This window comes from Anabrus simplex, chromosome 1 (genome assembly GCF_040414725.1).
Source record: "Anabrus simplex isolate iqAnaSimp1 chromosome 1, ASM4041472v1, whole genome shotgun sequence".
Taxonomy (NCBI): Eukaryota; Metazoa; Arthropoda; class Insecta; order Orthoptera; family Tettigoniidae; genus Anabrus; species Anabrus simplex.
The window spans coordinates 1,770,503,452-1,770,523,229 of record NC_090265.1 but is presented as its reverse complement, the minus strand read 5'-3'; the positions used below and the strand labels follow the sequence as shown (position 1 = coordinate 1,770,523,229).

At 38.9% G+C, this 19,778-nt stretch overlaps 1 protein-coding gene across 2 annotated transcripts in view; it reads left to right on the top strand.

Annotated features, from left to right (window-relative positions):
- Polr1B (RNA polymerase I subunit Rpl135) overlaps positions 1-19,778 on the top strand; it is a 197,328-nt gene that overhangs the window by 61,219 nt on the left and 116,331 nt on the right. For both annotated transcript variants that reach the window (XM_068225688.1, XM_068225689.1), the window contains one exon: positions 16,370-16,626. In XM_068225688.1, the coding sequence (XP_068081789.1) occupies positions 16,370-16,626 (257 nt within the window). The remainder of the gene's footprint in view (positions 1-16,369; positions 16,627-19,778) is intronic.

The following is a 19,778-nucleotide window of genomic DNA, read 5'->3' as shown; positions in this document are numbered from 1 at the left end:
CCTAGACTGTGAGCAGTTTTAGTGACGTTGCCAAGCACGGTTTTTATATCGTGTCAGTGTGTCCATCTCCTCCTGGATATTTGATGGCTCACAAATTCGTATCACTCTCTTCCTGAGTGTCGTGAGAATGCCTTGTTTTTGTGCTGGATGGTGGTGAGAATCTGCATGAAGATAGCGATTTGTGTGGGTAGGCTTATGATAGACTATGTACACTAAAATTTTTTAAAGGCATTTTTCTTCATATTGTGTTCCTTTTCAATTGCAGTAGCCTTTACCACCATCCCTAGCTCCCTTCTGAATATTGTCTTTCCATTCACTCTCATTACACTTGCTTTTCTAATTGAAATTACTTACTTTAGACACAGACCTAAACTTTTACTTGTGTTTACATCTGCCATTTTGTAATACATCCATTGTTCTTTGTTTGCTGAGTGATTCGTGTGACACTCATCAGCATAGTGAATGGCAAACTGGAAGGATTTTGGTTCAGGTTGTTGTATTTTTCCACATCTGAAGTTTTGTGGTGGGCTCAAATAAGAATCAAATAAATAGTTCCATAAAGATCTTTGGGGATGAATTTAAATTTTAAGATGATGGTATACCCGGAATGCAGCAACTATGGGGATGGCACAGTTGCTGTGTGTGGGTTGATCTTAAAACATGTATTCAGTTCTACCTATGCTGCTGTGAAGACATGAGTCAGCACATGGATTAAATGGCATCAGGTTACTGTGCGATAAGAAAATTCCATCGGAAAACTGCTGCACAGTGATCAGATATGGAATTAAGCGCTGGCTTACAACACTAATCCCCTTATCAGTGTGGGCAGTAGAATACTTCAATGGTATCTACTGCCTGTCTTAAGAGGGGTCTTTAGGGTCTCTCAGATGGAAGTGTGGGTTGGCGACCTTGGTGTTCCAACTGTCCTTTTAGGAGAAGCATCAATAAAGGAGTTAAATTTTCCTCTTTTGACAACTTGATCCCTTAGACAAAGATACAACTCTGTGGTAAAAATATTTCTATTAGCCTACCATCATTAGTTATAAATGATAGGTTTATATGAATGACTTTCCTGAGTAGCATATTTTTATTCTGGCACTCAGTGGTCTATTTGATATTCTTATGCTTGTCTTTTATTCATGTAAGCAATGAATTTCATCCTTAGGCCCATATTGATGGATATGACTTATTTCCTTAATGAAAATTTTTTGACCACCTAATAATACAATATTTTATTTTTTACTACGACTAGTTTCGACCGATGCAAAAGACCATCTTCAGCTATTCATAGTAAGGCAGTTTAAAAGGACATAGTATCATTAAAATTGAAACATCAAACATCAAATAGAACTGAATCTTAAAAAGCTATGACCACAAACATGATCGCAAAAAACACACATGTACACAATTAAAAAGCTGCACAAGGTGTACTACCGGAACCTCGAGGGATATCCCCCATGTCGCCGCTATGGACAGACTTGATTTACTTCCTTAAACATCAGAATAACCCTCGGTCTAATACGGCGACCTTGTATTTTTTTAAAAGAAGATTGATCCAAGTACTTCAATCACATGTACTGCACACACCATATTTTAAAGTGTTTTCAATGGACTATATAGTTGAAACTCATTATTCAAGCTCAACACTGTGATAATTTTAACACAGCAGTTTTGATGTTCACGAGGAGTTAATCAAACAATCAATCAATCCATCAGTACTGATCTGCATTTAGGGCAGTCACCCAGGTGGTAGATTTCCTATCTGTTGTTTTTCTACACTTTTCTTAAATGATTGCGAGGAAATCGGAAATTTATTGAACAACTCCCTTGGTAAGTTATTCCAATCCCTAACTCCCCTTCCTATAAATGAATATTTGCCCCAATTTGTTCTCTTGAATTCCAACTTTATCTTCATATCGTGATCTTTTCTACTTTTAAAGACACCACTCAAACTTATTTGTCTACTAATGTCATTCCACGCCATCTCTCCACTGACACCTCTTCTTCTTCTCCTTCTTCTTCTTCTTCAAGTGCCATACCCAGTTGCCCAGACGTCGGCGATTACTCTGGAGAAAGTTTTTCTGTCTTCTGCTAGTCGGAAGAGTCTCTCAGTTGTTTCAATACCGGTCCACTGCTTGATGTTGTGTAACCATGTTATCTCTGGTCTGCCAACTCGCCGTTTGCCCTCTATTTTACCTTGGAGAATGAGTTTTATGAGGCCATATTTGTTTCCTCTTAATATGTGGCCTAGATAAGCTGTTTTGCAAACTTTTATAGTTGTTATTAGTTCTTGCTTTGTCCTAGCTCTCCTTAGGACTTCACCATTTGTTATCATATCTATCCAGGGTATTCTAAGCATTCTTCTGTGCAACCACATTTCAAAGGCGGCTTTTAAGGTCCATGTTTCTGCTCCATATAACAGTACTGACTAGATGTAGCACTTCATTAATCTCTGTCTGAGCTTCAGATTTAGATGATTATTACAGAACAAAGAGCTCACCCTGCGAAATGCAGCTCTAGCATTCTCAATTCTGCATCTGATTTCCTTATCTGGATCCATACTCTCTGTTATTATGCTGCCGAGGTACTTGAACTGGTGGACTTGTTCTATTTTACGGCTGTTTAATAACAAGGTGACATTTGCATTACTATTTCTGCTAAATACCATTAACTTAGTTTTTTCTTGTATTTTGTATTTCTTGTATTTCTTATATTGAGACCATACTGTAAACCTCTGACATGGATTCTGTTCAGGAGTTCTTGAAGGCCTTCTATAGTGTTGCACAGAATCAGAGTGTCATCTGCATATCTAATATTATTGATCAAAACACCATTTACTTTCACCCCCAGTTCAACATCATGCAAAGTTTCTTTAAAAATGATGTCAGAATACATATTAAAAAGGAGCGGCGAGAGAATACAACCTTGGCGTACCCCTCTTCTGATTTTCACATCTGATGTTTTGGTTTGGTAGATTTTGACTGTTGCTTGTTGGCCCCAGTAGAGATTCTGTATGATGCGTATGTCTTTTCCATCGAGATGTTTTCGTTGGAGAATCTCTATCAATTTTTCATGTTTCACTCTATCAAAAGCTTTCTCATAGTCAATGAAACATGCAAATACATCTTTGTGTAGATGGCGGCATTTTTGGAGCAGGACATTGACGCTGAATAAGGCTTCTCGTGTGCCAAAGGCATTTCTGAAACCCATTTGGTTGTCATCCAAGTCTATTTCGCACTTTGTTCTAATGCGTGCGTGTATTATACGTAAGAATGCTTTTAGCATATGACTCATCAGACTTACGAGACGGTGGTCACTGCATTTCTTTGGATGAGACTTTTTAGGTATTGCGATGAATGTCGATTGCAACCAGTCCTCTGGGATTATTCCAGTATCATAAATTGTATTAAAACCATACAAATTATAATACCAATATAGTTGGTCCATTATTGGACATTATACATTTTTCTAGCTAACTCATTCCTGGTTGCCAGCATTTTACCCCGTGTGCTAAGTTGGGCTCATCAGTTGGTAAATAGCACACCTGCCAAGACACATGGCTAGTGCACACTGGGGCAAAACGCTGCCAACCAGGAATGAGTTAGCTGGAAAATGTATAATGTCCAATAAGGGACCAACTATATTGGTATTATAAATTTACTCATTCGGGGCAAATATTTCAGATTCCCTATGGCAATCAACATTTATATCATCTGATGGCCAGGCAAGCATCAGTTTTTGAAAATGAGACAAAGTCTCATAGTGCATAATGTCATTCCACACCATCTCTCCACTGACAGCTCGGAACAGCTCCAAGTAGCTTATGCAGTGGCCTTCACGGCATGCACTAGCCATGCGTCTTTTTGTGGTATTTACCAACTGATAAGCCCAACTTAGCACACTGGCAACCAGGAATGAGTTAGCGGTAAAATTTAGATTGTCCAATAATGGACCAACTATATTGGTATTATAAATTTACTCATTTGGGACAAATATTTTAGATTCCCTGTGGAAATCAACATCTACCGTATTTCACAGCATAATCGTCGCCATCGCGTAATCGTCGCATCCTTTATTTTCAATACAAAAATCGGACTTTAAACCTTTAATTACATAATCGTCGCACGTCCAAATTTTGTTCACTAATCTGGTTAAAAGGTAAATGGAACTGCAACGTAAGTTGCACATGAATGCGCAATTTAAATACGTGTATGGTTTATGGGCAATTTGGCAACACAGTCACGTTTGCGACATGTTGCACAACGTATAAATAAATAATACCGGTATATGTACGACGCATGGCTTACCGGTAGACTATCGGCAGTTTGACAACGTGGTCGCGAGACAGTGTACTATTTATTCACCACCTACATATTATGCTTACCGGTAGGCTATCGGCAGTTTGACAACGTGGTCGCGAGACAGTGTACTATTTATTCACCACCTACATATTATGAGTTCCCATTTGAAATACGTAAGGCTGTAAGTTATCGCTTATCGGCAACGTCGCCAGGAAATACCGGCTAGGTAGGTTGAATGGACCTCGAACCAGCCCTCAGATACAGGTAAAATTCCCTGACCCGGCTGTGAATTGAACCCGAGTCCTCCGTGTAAGAGGCAAGCACGCTACCCCTACACCATGGGGCCGGCTCCTGTGTTATTGCGCACGAAGTGTAATCCAAGACGATAACGCAGATTTCCACGGAATTATTCAGCCGAATTATTTACGATGTCTCAGTTGTCATCGCTAGACTCTAATCTTACTACTACGTCATAAGTGTCCGGGCATGGGATGAAAACTTTTATCCAAGCAGTCAAGATAATTATTATCCAATGCTATTAAAGTTTTATTTTATAAACTCGTCAGTAATGTAATGTAAAATCATCAATAACTGGGAAGAAATATTAACCTAATTACCGTATGTTTAAAAGAAATTGAAAAAAATGAATGTTTGTTACTGACGTCTCGGAATACAGTCAACTATACAGTAGATCTACACCACGCTAGCTAGAGCTCCGGTTTGCGAGCTTTGCGCAAGCACAGTAGTGTTTCGCAACCAACGAGCTAAACTGATAAATTGTTGCATGCTTCCTTGCTGCCTAACAGTATTGGCTGCTCTGGAATGGACAGATCACAGATGCATTTATTTGTTTCAGATTTACGTGATTACTGTAGACATGTGTGCGTGAGAATTTAAGTTTTTAATTTGTGTTTTGGGTGTTTGCAGAAATAATTTTTTTTAATAGTGAACAATTACGGAAAGTCATTTATATCGCAAAACATTAACGTGTGAAGCATTATGGGTAAATATAGAAACTATTCTGCGGGCTTCAAGCTAAGCGTAATTGCCTTCGCTGAACAGCACGGGAACAGAGCTGCAGAAAGAAAATTTTCTGTGAGTGAAAAGTTGGTGCGTGACTGGCGGAAAGTAAAAAACAAGCTAAAAAGCACAAGCCCTTCTAGATGCGCGTTTAGAGGTCCTAAAACAGGGAAGTTTCCTATAATTGTCGAAGAAGTGTTTAGGTACGTCAGTGAAATACGTAACAATGGCTGCAGTGCATCATATGAAATGTTACAAATTAAGGGGCAGGAGGTAGCGCGCAAACACAACATACCGGTAACTCGGTTTAAGGCGACTCGTGGGTGGATTAAGGGGTTCATGCGACGACACAATCTGTCAGTGCAAAGGAGAACAACTACTAAGCCAAAAGTTGCCTGCTGATTACACGGACAAGATTGTAAATTTTCACCGATTTGTCATACGTTTGCGCAAGGAAACTTCGTACTTGCTTTCTCAAATCGGTAATGCCGATCAGACTCCAATCTTTTTTGATATGCCTCGCAACAGCACTATTGCGCTAAAAGGATCACGGAGTGTATTAATGAAAACCAGCGGTAGTGAGAAGTTGCGATGCACGGCAATGCTAGCCATTACAGCTGACGGGAGAAAGTTGCCGCCTTACATCATTTTCAAGAGGAAAACGATGCCTAAGAATATACAGTTTCCCCGTGAAATTCATGTACGAGTGCAACCAAAGGGTTGGATGGACGTAGAACTCATGCTGGACTGGGTTAAAACTGTGTGGAATAGAAGACCTGGTGCACTACTAAAACAACCAGCTCTGCTTGTTTTAGATAGTTTCCGAGATCACCTTGTGAACGAAGTGAAGCAAATTCTCACTACAAATAAGACACGACAGATAGTCATTCCTGGTGGCCTAACATCTGCTTTGCAGCCACTAGACGTATGTGTTAATAAACCCTTTAAAGACCACTTACGTTGATTTTACAACGAGTGGATGATGAGCGGCGATCAGCAATTGACGCCCGCCGGAAATATCAGGCGTCCACCCTTGGACTTGTTATGCTCGTGGGTGAAGAAGAGTTGGGATCTTATACCACCTGAACTAGTCTCCAAGAGCTTCAAAAGGACTGGGATTTCGAATGCACTAGACGGTTCCGAAGATGACGCAGTGTGACAGGGAGACGAAGAATCTGATACTGGTATCAACAGAGGCGAGGACGGCGCATCAGATAGCGAAACCTGCGATAGCGACACCGAAGATTTGGAATAAATTGCGTACCGGTAAGTCCGCATTTCACAACAAAGCGATAATTTTTTGCAAGTGTAATATTTTAACTTTAATACTCAAATTAATGACAAATTAACTTAATACGTTCATTTTTATTTTCAGGTTGGAAGAACGTTCGCCGAATTGTTGCGAAAAATTATGAATTTTGTTTTAGACTATTTTAATTATTTTGATGTATAAACGCGAGTATTACGTGCATATTAAATTTGTATCAAATACAATTTAGTTATAAATACATTTTTTGAGTAATACAAATACTGGTATTAAATATTCATCGTATAATGGTCGCACCCTACAATTTTGTTCGAAAATTTTGGTATAAAAAGTGCGACGATTATGCCGTGAAATACGGTATATGACATACCACTTTGTCGAGCATCTCGTGTCCTTTCTCCCAAGTTTTCCCAGCCCAAACTTTGCAACATTTTTGTAATGCTTCTCTTTTGTCGGAAATCACCCAGAACAAATCAAGCTGCTTTTCTTTGGATTTTTTTTTTTCCCCTTCCAGTTCTTGAATCAAGTAATCCTGGTGACGGCCCCATACACTGGAACCATACTCTATTTGGGATCTTACCAGAGACTTACATGCTCTCTCCTTTACATCCTTACTACAGTAGAATTCCGCTGTAACGAACACCAGTATAACGAAATTTTCAGAATAACGAATAATTTTTTTGGTCCCTTCCTTTTTGAATATTGTCTTAGGATTTCGCCACAAATGATCTTTGCTCCAATACGGCTGATGATGACCCCTAGATGGGTCGAAACTAGTACCGTATAATTTTGTAATTTTGTGAATATATTGTATTGAAAAGGTGGAAACATTTAAGTTATTATTATTATTATTACCCTTCCTTTTTCCCTATTTGTTGCATGTTAAAATATTTCATTTTAATGAATTTCGTAGTTTCAGTTTAACGAATTAAAATTGAGCTCTTTTCATTACCAGTTTGACCATATTTTCTCAAAATAAAACCAAAATTCATCCTGTTTTATGACCAACGTTTTTCTTGTTACATTATTTCGTTATTCAGACGATATGATCGCCATTTTCCATACATGCACCGTACGCGATCGAGAAGGCGTATTTTGTGTAACCAATACGCTTCGCCCAGTTCTCACATATGGTATGGAACTTATTTGGGAAAGACTAACGGTGTCCGACCTTCGAACTATTGAAAATGTAAAGGCCCGATTTCGGAAACGAATACTGGGCATCTCCATGATGTCACCATCACGACTTGGGTATGAATTATCCAAAGAAACTTTTTTACGAGAAGATTTGAGAATGCAGCTTTCACATACGCAGCGAGTAGTAGTTCTCCAAGAGAGAAAGAGAAAACAAGCAGAAATCAGCCTGGATTTTTATTCAGCTGATGCTATGATTGACCGCAGATGGACCGGTCCAAATAATGACGTGAGAAGTGCTTTGAATAGGCTGGCGGTACATGAGTTTCACCATAGTCTATGCCGGCGATCAGACTTTCATGAACCGTCCCTATATTGTGTGATAAACATTGCGATCGCTATCATTTCAGCAAGTGCAACAAGAGAACAAAATCTTCACTAGAATATGCTATTAATGTATTTTTTCTTTTAATGCACATTTGTACGCTATTAAATAAATAAATATGCTTCGCCCGTCATCCAATGTAAGACGTCACTCTATTAGCTGAGTAGGAGCGCCAAGTTTGCAATCCACCAATGAACGCTACGCTTTGCGCAACCAGTAGGCTTAGCCCATCAACCAATGTAAGACGTCACACTATTGGCTGAGTAGGATCGCGATGTTTGTAATCCACCAATGAACGTGACGGATGCATTGCATGTTTCTTCTTCGTATTTAATTTGCAAAACCTATTCAAAGCACTTCTCACATTCTCTTTGACTTCTCATGTCATTATTTGGACCGGTCCAGCTGCGGTCAATCAGATGAATAAAAATCCAGGCTGATTTCTGCTTGTTTTCTCTTTCCCTCTTGGAGAACTACTTCTTCTTGCTGTTAAGGTTATATCATTAAACTTGCAAAATTCGTGTGCATTTCGTTAAATAAATAAGATTGAAATAATAACATTAAGTTATTTACATGTAAATAAATAAGTACCGTACATATCATCGCAAATGGATAAGCAGAAGCGACAGCAGTTTTCGTTGAGTGAAAAACGTAAAATACTTGCGGAAGTAGAGAAAGGCGGAAAGAAAGGAGATGTAGCGAAGAAGTATGGCATTAGCCCGTCAACACTTTCTACGTTTTTAAAACAGAAAAGTAAGATAGAGGAAAACATTGATGCTGATGCCCTAGGTCCACAGCGTAAGAAGATCAGGACAGCCGACTACAAGGAGGTGGACCAAGCCGTCTATACGTGGTTTGTGGAAATGCGGAGTAAAAACATTCCAATAAATGGCCCACTGTTATGTGACCGTGCGCGATCTTTCGCACGTTCGCTTGGGTCACCTGAGTTTATGGGTAGTGCTGGTTGGCTTCATAGGTTCCGGGAGAGATATGGTATATCCCACAAAATTATAAATGGTGAAGCTAACGATGCCCCGAAGGAAGTTGCGTCTTCATGGCGGCTGGAGACTCTAAAGGATGCCTTGAAAGAATATTCGCCGGCAGACATTTGTAATGCAGACGAAACTGCTTTATTTTATAAACTAATGCCGAACAAAACCCTTGATTTTAAGGGAAATAAGTGTTTTGGGGGCAAACGTTCAAAAGAACGTATCACGGCTCTTTTGTGCACCAATTCCACAGGGACGGACAAACTGAAGCCTCTCATAATTGGGAAATTTGGGAAGCCAAGGTGCTTCAAGGGGGTGCAACATCTGCCCTGTGAATACAGGCACAAGTCTAAGGCATTGATGACATCTGTGCTATTCAAAGAGTGGTTGTTGGACTTGGAACGTCGGATGAAGGCCGAAAAGAGGAGAATTCTTCTATTATTGGACAATTGCTCTTCTCGTAATTGTGTGCCTCGCCATTTGGAGCATGTAAAAGTTTTATTTTTGCCTTCAAATACAACTTCAATTCTGCAGCCGCTGGATCAGGGTATAATTCATGCAGTAAAGCGGCATTACCGAGCTCGTGTAGTCCGTCGAATGCTGTGCAACGTTGCCACGAATAGAGCCATTAACATCAATATATTGGAAGCAGTGCAGATGTTTAATGCTGCATGGAAATCCCTGAATGCAGACATCATCACAAACTGCTTTAGAAAAGCTGGAGTGGTTTTTACAGAAGACGTCGCAGAAAGTGAAATGTTGGATGATGTGGAAACCGAGGAGAATTGGAAGCGTTTGTGTACAACATTGGATGTGCCATCTACAGTAAGTCTTACCGACTACATCAATGTAGATAGTGATGTAATAGTCCACAAAGAAATCACAAATGAGGAAATTGTGGAGGACATTATGAATGATAGAGATCCATGCGATGAGGAGGAAGAGGAAGACAACCCCCAAAATGATTGTGATCGACAGAGCTTGACTCTTCAGCAGGCAACGAACATGGCACGTAGCCTTCAAGATTTTCTCGTGTCACGAAGTGATGTGCCAGAATCTGTTTTAAATTCATGTGCAGTGGTTGGTGACTATTTGGAACGAGCTTTTGTGTCTGGATCTGTTCAGAAGAAAATCACAGACTTTTTCAAAAAATGATGTTCTGGAACAGTGTGTGTAGACTTGCTGGTACAATGTAAAAATAGATTTTCTGAAAACATCTGTCAGTACTGTAACTCTTATTATTATAATGGTATTTTGAAGTTATATAGATCCTGCAGCTGATATAACAGGGCAGATGACCTCGTAGTTCCGCCCCTAAAAACAGCCATAACTAATGGATATGATACTAGGTGAGTTCTTACGAACTGACTTATTTCAGTATAACAAAATTTCAGTATAACAAATTAATTTCAGAGGTCCCCAAAATTTTGTTATACTGGTATTTTACTGTACAACCCCTAATACCCTCATACCCTTGTGCCGAGATCTGTACCTTTGATTTACAATCCCATTTATTTGATTACCCCAACGGCGATCGTTCCTTATATTAACACCTAGGTACTTAACAGTGATCCCCATAAGGAACTTTCACCCCATCAACGCAGTAATTAAAACTGAGAGGACTTTTCCTGTTTGTGAAACTCACAACCCAACTTTTAACCCCGTTTATCACCATGCCATTGCCTGGTGTCCATCTCACAACATTATCGAGGCCATTTTGCAGTTGCTCACAATATTGTACTCTATACAGAATAACATCATCCGCAAAAAGCCTTATCTCTGATTCCACTTCTTTACTCCTATCATTTGTATATATAAGAAAAAATAAAGGTCCAATAAAACTGCCTTGAGGATATCCCCTCTTAATTATTACAGGGTCAGATAAAGCTTCACCTACTCTAAGTCTCTGAGTTCTATTTTCTAGAAATATAGCCACCCATTCAGTCACTCTTTTGTCTAGTCCAGTTGCATTCATTTTTGACAGTAGTCTCCCATGATCTACCCCAGTGCCTCTCAGGGTGCATGCACTGTGCACGGTGCCAAAGACGACTTCGCTTGGTTGACCAGAGTGCAGACCCCCACTCCTCGATTTGGAGCAATAGCGCTGTCTCTCTCTTTGCTCACGTCTGTCTCGCTCGCTCCCCGTCGCCCTCTTCCTCACTTGCTCCATAGCGCTCCAAATCCGAGCGGAGTTGAGCCGAGCTTAGCCGAGTAGCCCAGAGACGAAGCGTTGGTCCGAGCCGAGCAGGACCGATGCACATTGCATGGAGCTCTTGCGCCTCGATTTGCACGCATGAGATTTTGGGCGTTTGAGAGGCCCTGATCTACCCTATCAAATGCCTTAGATAGGTCAATCGCAGTACAGCTCATTTGATCTCCTGAATCCAAGATATCTGCTATATCTTGCTGGAAACCTACAAGTTGAGCTTCAGTGGAATAACCTTTCATAAACCCAAACTGCCTTCGATCTAACCAGTTATTAATTTTGCAAACTTGTTTAATATAATCAGAAAGAATGCCTTCCCAAAGCTTACATGCAACACATGTCAAACTAACTGACCTGTAATTTTCAACTTTATGTCTATCACCTTTTCCTTTATTCACAGGGGCTACTATAGCAACTCTCCATTCATTTGGTATAGCTCCTTCATGCAAACAATAATCAAATAAGTACTTCAGGTGTGGTACTATATCCCAACCCATTTTCTTTCTGAGATGTTCTTGGAATGACAGTGTTCTGTTGAGTGCAATACCTAGATATCTGGGGTGTCTATTATGGCGGAGGAGAGAGTTATCGAAGTATACTTTGAGGTCCCTTGAAGCCATTCGGTTGTTCAGATGAAAACAAGAAACTTCTGTTTTACTCATACTTGGTTGGAGTCTCCATTTTCGAAAGTATTTTCCTAAAACAGAGAGATCTTTTGTCAATATTTCTTCTGTCTGCTTGAAGCATAGGTCTTTAGTGGTAAGAGCCCAGTTATCTGCATACCCAGATTTCTTGGATCTTGTGGAGGGTATATCTGAAATATATAAACTGAACAAGAGTGGGGCAAGCACTGAACCTTGCAGGAGTCCATTGTTTAGTTTGCTGGGTTTACTGATTTCATCCCCCATGACTACACGAAATGTTCTGTCACTCAACATGTTATTTGTAAGATGAGCCAGGCTCATACATGGAATCACTTTAAGGAGTTTGCTGATTACACCTTCTCTCCATTCTGTGTCGTAAGCTGCCTTTAAGTCAATAAATGCTACTGAAGTCTTTGCTGGAATCCTGCTTCAATGAAGGTAGTTAGTGACAAGTCTTGGTCAGCACAGTCCTGCTTGTTCAATAGGGATCATTTCAAACACTTTTGTAGCAAGTAATTTATAGCATACACTAAGCAATGCTATTGGTCTATAGCTCTCTGGTGCATCATTAGGCTTTCCTGGCTTTAGGATTGCAATTTATCTTACTCATTTTAAATAAGCAAGGTAGATTACCTGTTTTAAGAATGTAGGTTAGAAACCTAGATAACCATAATTTCGTATTTGCTCCATAATTAATTAGAAACTCAGGATGAATCCCATCAAATCCCGGTGCTTTACCAGTTTTTAAGCCTTTTAAATCTGCCTCAATATCTTGCACACTAAATGGTCTCGTATATTCCGTATCAGGGGGGCTTGTGGACTTAAGACTTGTTAATTGTTTTTTGATGTTTCTTGTATTATTTCTGCTTTTTGGTATTCTAGACAAATCAACTATATGAGCTGCAATTTTGTTTGGAGTGACTGCAGAACTTTTACGAAAGATGGGAGTGACCCCACCAAGCTTCCGTAACAATGACCATGCATTTCTGCTCGATTCTCTGAAATTCATAGATGTTACAGTTTCAGTCCACCTTTCTCTTCGGGCATTATCTAGATTATGAAGCAGTTCATCCCCGATTTCTTGTTCACCACTGGCAAGGAATTCTTGGTATAACTTTTCAGTTGCATCAGTCCAGTCAGGAATATATTCCTTCCTATAGACTCTAGGAATGAATATTTTTGCTGTGGCAATTACAGCCCCCAGAATCTCTCATAATTGTTTACTTGTTGGTGGTATCCATCTAACATATTTATCAAGGTCACACGAGAACGCTTTCCAGTCAGATTTCCTGAAGTTCCATCGTGGACGAGGATAAGAAGTACCAGTTGTATTTGCATTCCAACCTCAAGACGTACAGGGCGATGTTGACTATGTGGGAAATCTTGAAGTACTTTCCGTGATGTGAGCAGAGGTTGATTATTCTGATCACTGGAAAGAAAACATAGGTCTGGGTTGTTTTCCTGTTTCCATGCAGCAGATCTAAATGTTCCTCTATCTTTTGCATCAAATACAAGATGAATATTATGTTCCTCGGCCCAGTTCATAAATGGTGACTGTTGAAGTCACCCACATAGATGGCTGGATGGTCCTCTACCTGAATCATCTGGGAGGGCCATGGTGAAGGTGGAGGCTTGTAGATGTTTATGATGGTGATATCTCCAACTTTGATGACAAATGGTATATATGTCATCTTTTGAGTTAGCTGCGAGCAATGAGGCATTTTCATTAGTACTACGGACATACGTAGCTGTACCATATGCATGGTGATATGTTGCACCTACAATATCATATCCCGATATTAGCCCTCTCGTTTGTAATTTGTGTTCATCCGCAGCATGTTTTTCCTGAATGGCAACCACATCGATTTTTCCATCTCGTAGGATTCTTGACAAGTATTGGCATTTGGATTTACTTATGCCTTCTATATTTAGATGAAGGACTTTAAGTGAGGCCCGAAAGTCTTTGCCTGTTGGTTCTTTTTCATTTTCATGTAAAATAGCCACGAGATTGCTAGGATAGTCTGGCAGCCTGATTGCTGTTGCTCGCTTAGCACCACCCACAGAGCACGTGTAGGGTAATTTTAGGTTAAAACCTATGGACGTGAGCAACTCTACTCCCCATTGTCTTTAGTATATCCCCTGAAATCTTATCAATTCCAGCTGCGTTTCTAGTTTTCAACTTTTGTATCTTATTGTAAATGTCATTGTTATCATAGGTAAATTTGAATACTTTAGCATTAGTCACCTCCTCTATCGGGACATTATCCTTGTAACCAACAATTTTTACATACTGCAGACTGAATACTTCTCTGCCTTTTGAAGATCCTTGCATACACACTCCCTTGTTCATTAATGATTCCTGGAATGTCCTTATAACGCCTCACCTTCTTATATGCATGTTCACAACATACTCTTTTTAGGAGCATCAATGGACAATGATAGATTAATGTCATTTTGAATTAACAACTGTTCGTCAGGATAAAAAAATTCTTGTATATGGACCATACTGTTTATTTTATTTGTGTACATATGTGTGTTTTTGCAACTATGTTTGTGGTCATGGCTTTTTAAGATTCTGTTCTCTTCAACGTTCTGTAATTAAGACTTTCAATTTTGATGACACTATGTCCTTCTTTTAAACTATCTTGCTATGAATAGCTGAAGATGGCCGTTTACATCAGCCAAAATTAGTCCTAGTAAAAAATAAAATATTGTATTGATTAGGTGGTCAAAACATGTTCATTAAGGAAATATGTCTTTTATTCTTCATGAAGACAAATCAATAATATTACCGGTATACTCAAATCATAAACAATTAAATTAAAATCAAATTCTGCACACACCAACCTGCCCTATGAGCGACATTTTCACACCATTCATAATAGGGACTGGCTGCATAAGGAATGGGATTACTAGCATTGCTCATACCTCAGTCACTTTCATGTTGTCAGAACCCGTTAAACTGAGATAGGTCAATGAAAATAACAAATTAGTTGTAGCCCATACCAGAAAATATAGTGCACTGTAAACACTAGGTCTTGCCAGCAAAGGCACATTGTCAAGTTGATAATTTTTTAAAAACGATCTTTCAAACAAAAAAAAAAAACAAAAAAAAATGGAGTCCAAGGTAGAGTCCTGCATGACAGCTCTTGCTGACTGTGCCAGATTGTTATACTTTCCGCTCCACATGTATATCCCTTCCAAAGCAAGGACCGAAACCAAGCCCACTTTTTCACAGAATGTGTTGTCACTAGGCGTGTGAGAAGTGTTGGATGAAGTCTTTCACTCCTTCTGTCCTCAGTTGTACTGTGATTATTCTATCACTAACATAGTCTACCTTATCCTCATTTTCATCCAGGGTTTTGTTAACACATTGAGGTCTTGCTCACTTTCAGATCATTTAATCCTCGGACTAGCCACTGTTTACTAATTTTGGAATTTTTAAATAAATACTAATTTTGAACTTAGGTAACTTTTCATTGCACTATATTTGAGTTCATACATTATACTTCATATCTGTAAAAGCCGCAATACAGTTAATAGATCCATTACCATGGATATAGTGGATTGAATTTAGTAGATTTTTTTATTTTTAAGTTCACTGTATACGCTTAATTAAATATGTCTTATATTGGGTTTATTTGATTTTTTGGCTCTTCAGAATTGTTTGTACAAGGGTAATATTTATGTAATAATTAGTACATAAATATTATGTGTGATTTATTAGGTCTATTACAAGATATCTGTTAGGTCTGTTCATTTGGTATAAATCACAGTCGTTCAGTCTATATTCGTGCTCGGCTGCCATTATGTGCAAACTGCTGTCGAGTTGACACAGCTCTGACACATTTTAAGAGGAAGAAGAGCTATAGTTTGCTGCCATCTATATTTTTTCCAGAACTATATGAATATACTTAAAGTAGATACAAATTTATTAATGTTCCACCTTCTCAATACTAAAAATCATTTGATGTTTTCGTAAACAGTTTGTAAACATCAAATTATTTTTAGTATTGAGAAGGTGGAACATTAATAAATTTGTATCTACTTTAAGTATAGTCTTAACTCAGTACGGAACCTAACCATGAAGTTTATTACTTTGAACTATATGAATCAAATCTTTGCTTATATTACAGTGCCGATTAATACGCTTAGTATGTTTGCTTTGCAGTAACAACGATGTAAACCAGAGACCGTATGCCATGGTGGCTTTGTTCTCCACAATAAATGACACAGGCCGTATGGCGTACAGTCTCCGACCTCAATGTGTTTAGTCACCCCTACTCCATTCTTTGCCTCACCTCCTCCACTCCAGTGTAGTGTATATCCTCTACTCATCTTCTTTTTTGTATTTTATAGTTCGTTATTTGTGTCTAGTTCCTTATTTCATTGTTCTGTAATTGATTGAGTCTCCTGTTTTCAGACGATGTGTGTTGATCCATTTGGATAATTCATCTGAGAAATTCAACTTGCTTGTGATGATGGTGCAGAAGCTGTACTCCTTTGTACAAGGCAAGTGCCGTGTGGAATCGGTGGACACTGTCATGTCTCAAGAAGTGTTGCTTGGAGGCCATCTTTATCTTCAGGTTCTCAAGGATCGTCTTCAGTCGTGGCTTACAGCTCTGAAGATTACTATTTTGAAGAAAACTCCCGTGGATGTGAAATCGAAGTTCACTTCAGGTAGATAATGTTGTTTGAATGAATAAATAAATAAATAAATCAATGTTTTATTTTGTTCTTTCAGCCGTTGGGTTGTGCAGGGTACACTTCAGTTCATTCAATACGGATTGTCATTACTAAGCGAGTTGGCTTGCATTTGGGAGATAGTGAGTTTGAAGTCCAGTGTTAGCAACTAGGAAGACTGTTTACCATGGATTCCCCATTTTCCCACAAGGCAAATGCTGGTGCTTTAACTTAAATAAGGCCACGGTTCCTTCTTTCAGTGCCGAGAGGAGTGGCTCAGACGGTTGAGGCGCTGGCCCTCTGAGCCCACACCCAGAAACTGGAGCTGGAAAATGATGATGATGATAATGATAATAATGAATTGTACTATATTTACTCCTTATATGATTTACTTGTTTTTATCTCATTAAATATAATTAATTACAAAGATATTTTAAATCATTGCAGAAAAATCTAAAATTTGTATGTGTTTAAGGGTAAGAGAGGGCCAAGAGCCCTAACTTTGCCACTTTATAAACACACAAATAAGTAAATAAATAAATGAAATAAATGTCAGTTCTACCTCATCACAACAGAATCTGGTATATGCTTAACTTTTTTGTGATGAGTATATAAAAATGTTTTGAATGTACGTTTGATGCAAGTGTAATGGACTAGTATAACTAGGAAACAATTCTCTAATCCGTGGGTTATCAAGCTTGATTATTATTATTATTATTATTATTATTATTATTATTATTATTATTATTATTATTATTACATACATACATACATACATACATACATACAGTAGAACCTCAATAATTCGAAATCGGTTAATTCAAAATCCCACGTAATTCGAAATAGCTCTCGTTCCCGGAAACATGAGATACAGTTTTGCATGTTATTTAAATTGTTTAATTCGAAATACGGATAATTCGTAATTCGAAGTACAATGTCGGCCCCATTACCGAAATTCAGACTTTTAATTTGAAACTGCCTTTACATTTTAAAACAATAGTATGTTACAGAGTAATTTCAACTCGAAATTTATCCGCGTCATAATAGAATGCGTGTTCCGGAAGAGGAGGGGTAGCTTTCCACACTTACACTCACTTCGGTGGGTCTACAGTGCGCTTCATGATTGTCAAGTTGAATGAAATCGGAATTCTTTTGTATTCAACCTTTTAAGGAACGCCGTAATATCACGCAACAGGCAGTATGCGGGAAAACAGAATGCGCAAACACTGGCGATGCCGACCGTTGACGAAAAAGCGTGGGTCATATAATAAATTCGTGGGCACCGAACAATACTGTCATTGCCGATGAAACTGCATTGCTTTATTTTAATGCGAGCCCAAACGGTCTTATGGTTTTAAAGGACAAAGTGCCAGCCTGGGAAACGTACAAGTGTCGGGGATGGGGGTCATTGTAATGCGTTGCAATTGCAATGCACATGGATCCGAGAAACTTTATCCCCTCGTCATAGAAAAGTTCAATAGGCTACAATGTTTTAAGGGTGTCGGGCTCTTTCCATCCCACTACAAAGCATCTAAAAATGCAAACAGTACAGATATCCAAAAAATAATGCATTTGCACAGGGGAACCAGCATAATTTATCCTCGTCTTTGAATTGTGTGATTTTATTCTCTTTCGTTGCGTGAGGTTATGTTCGTCACTGATTTATCCAAGTGCATTATTTGAACATTGTAAATGCACCTTGTTGGATACATTTCGGAAATAGTTTTTCCATGGCATTGGAAAGGTTTAAACTGTGAATCGAGGTGATTGCATGTATTAATGGGTCTTAGAATACTTTGTGACGCGGCAAGTGTTTACATTTCTTAAGTATGAGAGAAGTATCGTGGCGGGAAATCGTAAAAGGATAGAGTCATAGGAAAGTTTGATTTTTAGGGCATCGGGTACTTTCTGTGTAAATACAAGGCATCTAAAATGCATACAGTATAGTACTCCAATGAATAAAGCACTTGCAGATAGGAGCCAGCATAGATTTCTCCTCGTCTTTGAATCGTGCTTTTTTTTTTCTTTCGTTGCGTGAGGTTATATATGCCAGTGAGATATGCAAGTGCATTATTTGAATACTGTAAATGCGCATTTTTGGATAAATTTTGGAAATATTTCTTTTTTCATGGCATTTGAAAGGTATAAACTGTGAATCAAGGTTAACTGCATGCAGTAACGGGCCTTAGAATATTTCATAACGCGGCAAGGGTTGGTACTTCAGAATTGCGAATTGGCGGTTAATTCGAAGTCCGATTTTTTAGTCCCAACGACTTCGAATTAACGAGGTTTTACTGTACATACATACATACATACATACATACATACATACATTATCATTATAGACTGTTATGCCTTTCAGCGTTCAGTCTGCAAGCCTCTGAGAATTTACTGAACGTCGCCACAATCCTCGATTTGCAACTAGTGTTGTGGCCTCATTTAGTTCTATACCTCTTATCTTTATGTCGTTAGAAACCGAGTCTAACCATCGTCGTCTTGGTCTCCCTCTACTTCTCTTACCCTCCATAACAGAGTCCATTATTCTCCTAGGTAACCTATCCTCCTCCATTCGCCTCACATGACCCCACCACAGAAGCCGGTTTATGCGTACAGCTTCATCCATCGAGTTCATTCCTAAATTAGCCTTTATCTCCTCATTCCGAGTACCCTCCTGCCATTGTTCCCACCTGTTTGTACCAACAATCATTCTTGCTACTTTCATATCTGTTACTTCTAACTTATGAATAAGATATCCTGAGTCCACCCAGCTTTTGCTCCCGTAAAGCAAAGTTGGTCTGAAAACAGACCGATGTAAAGATAGTTTCGTCTGGGAGCTGACTTCCTTCTTACAGAATACTGCTGATCGCAACTGTGAGCTCACTGCATTAGCTTTACTACACCTTGATTCAATCTCACTTACTATATTACCATCCTGGGAGAACACACAACCTAAATACTTGAAATTATCGACCTGTTCTAGCTTTGTATCACCAATCTGACATTCAGTTCTGTTGAGTTTCTTACCTACAGACGTCAATTTAGTCTTCGAGAGGCTAATTTTCATACCATACTCATTGCACCTCTTTTCAAGTTCCAAGATATTAGACTGCAGGCTTTCGGCACAGTCTGCCATTAAAACCAAGTCGTCA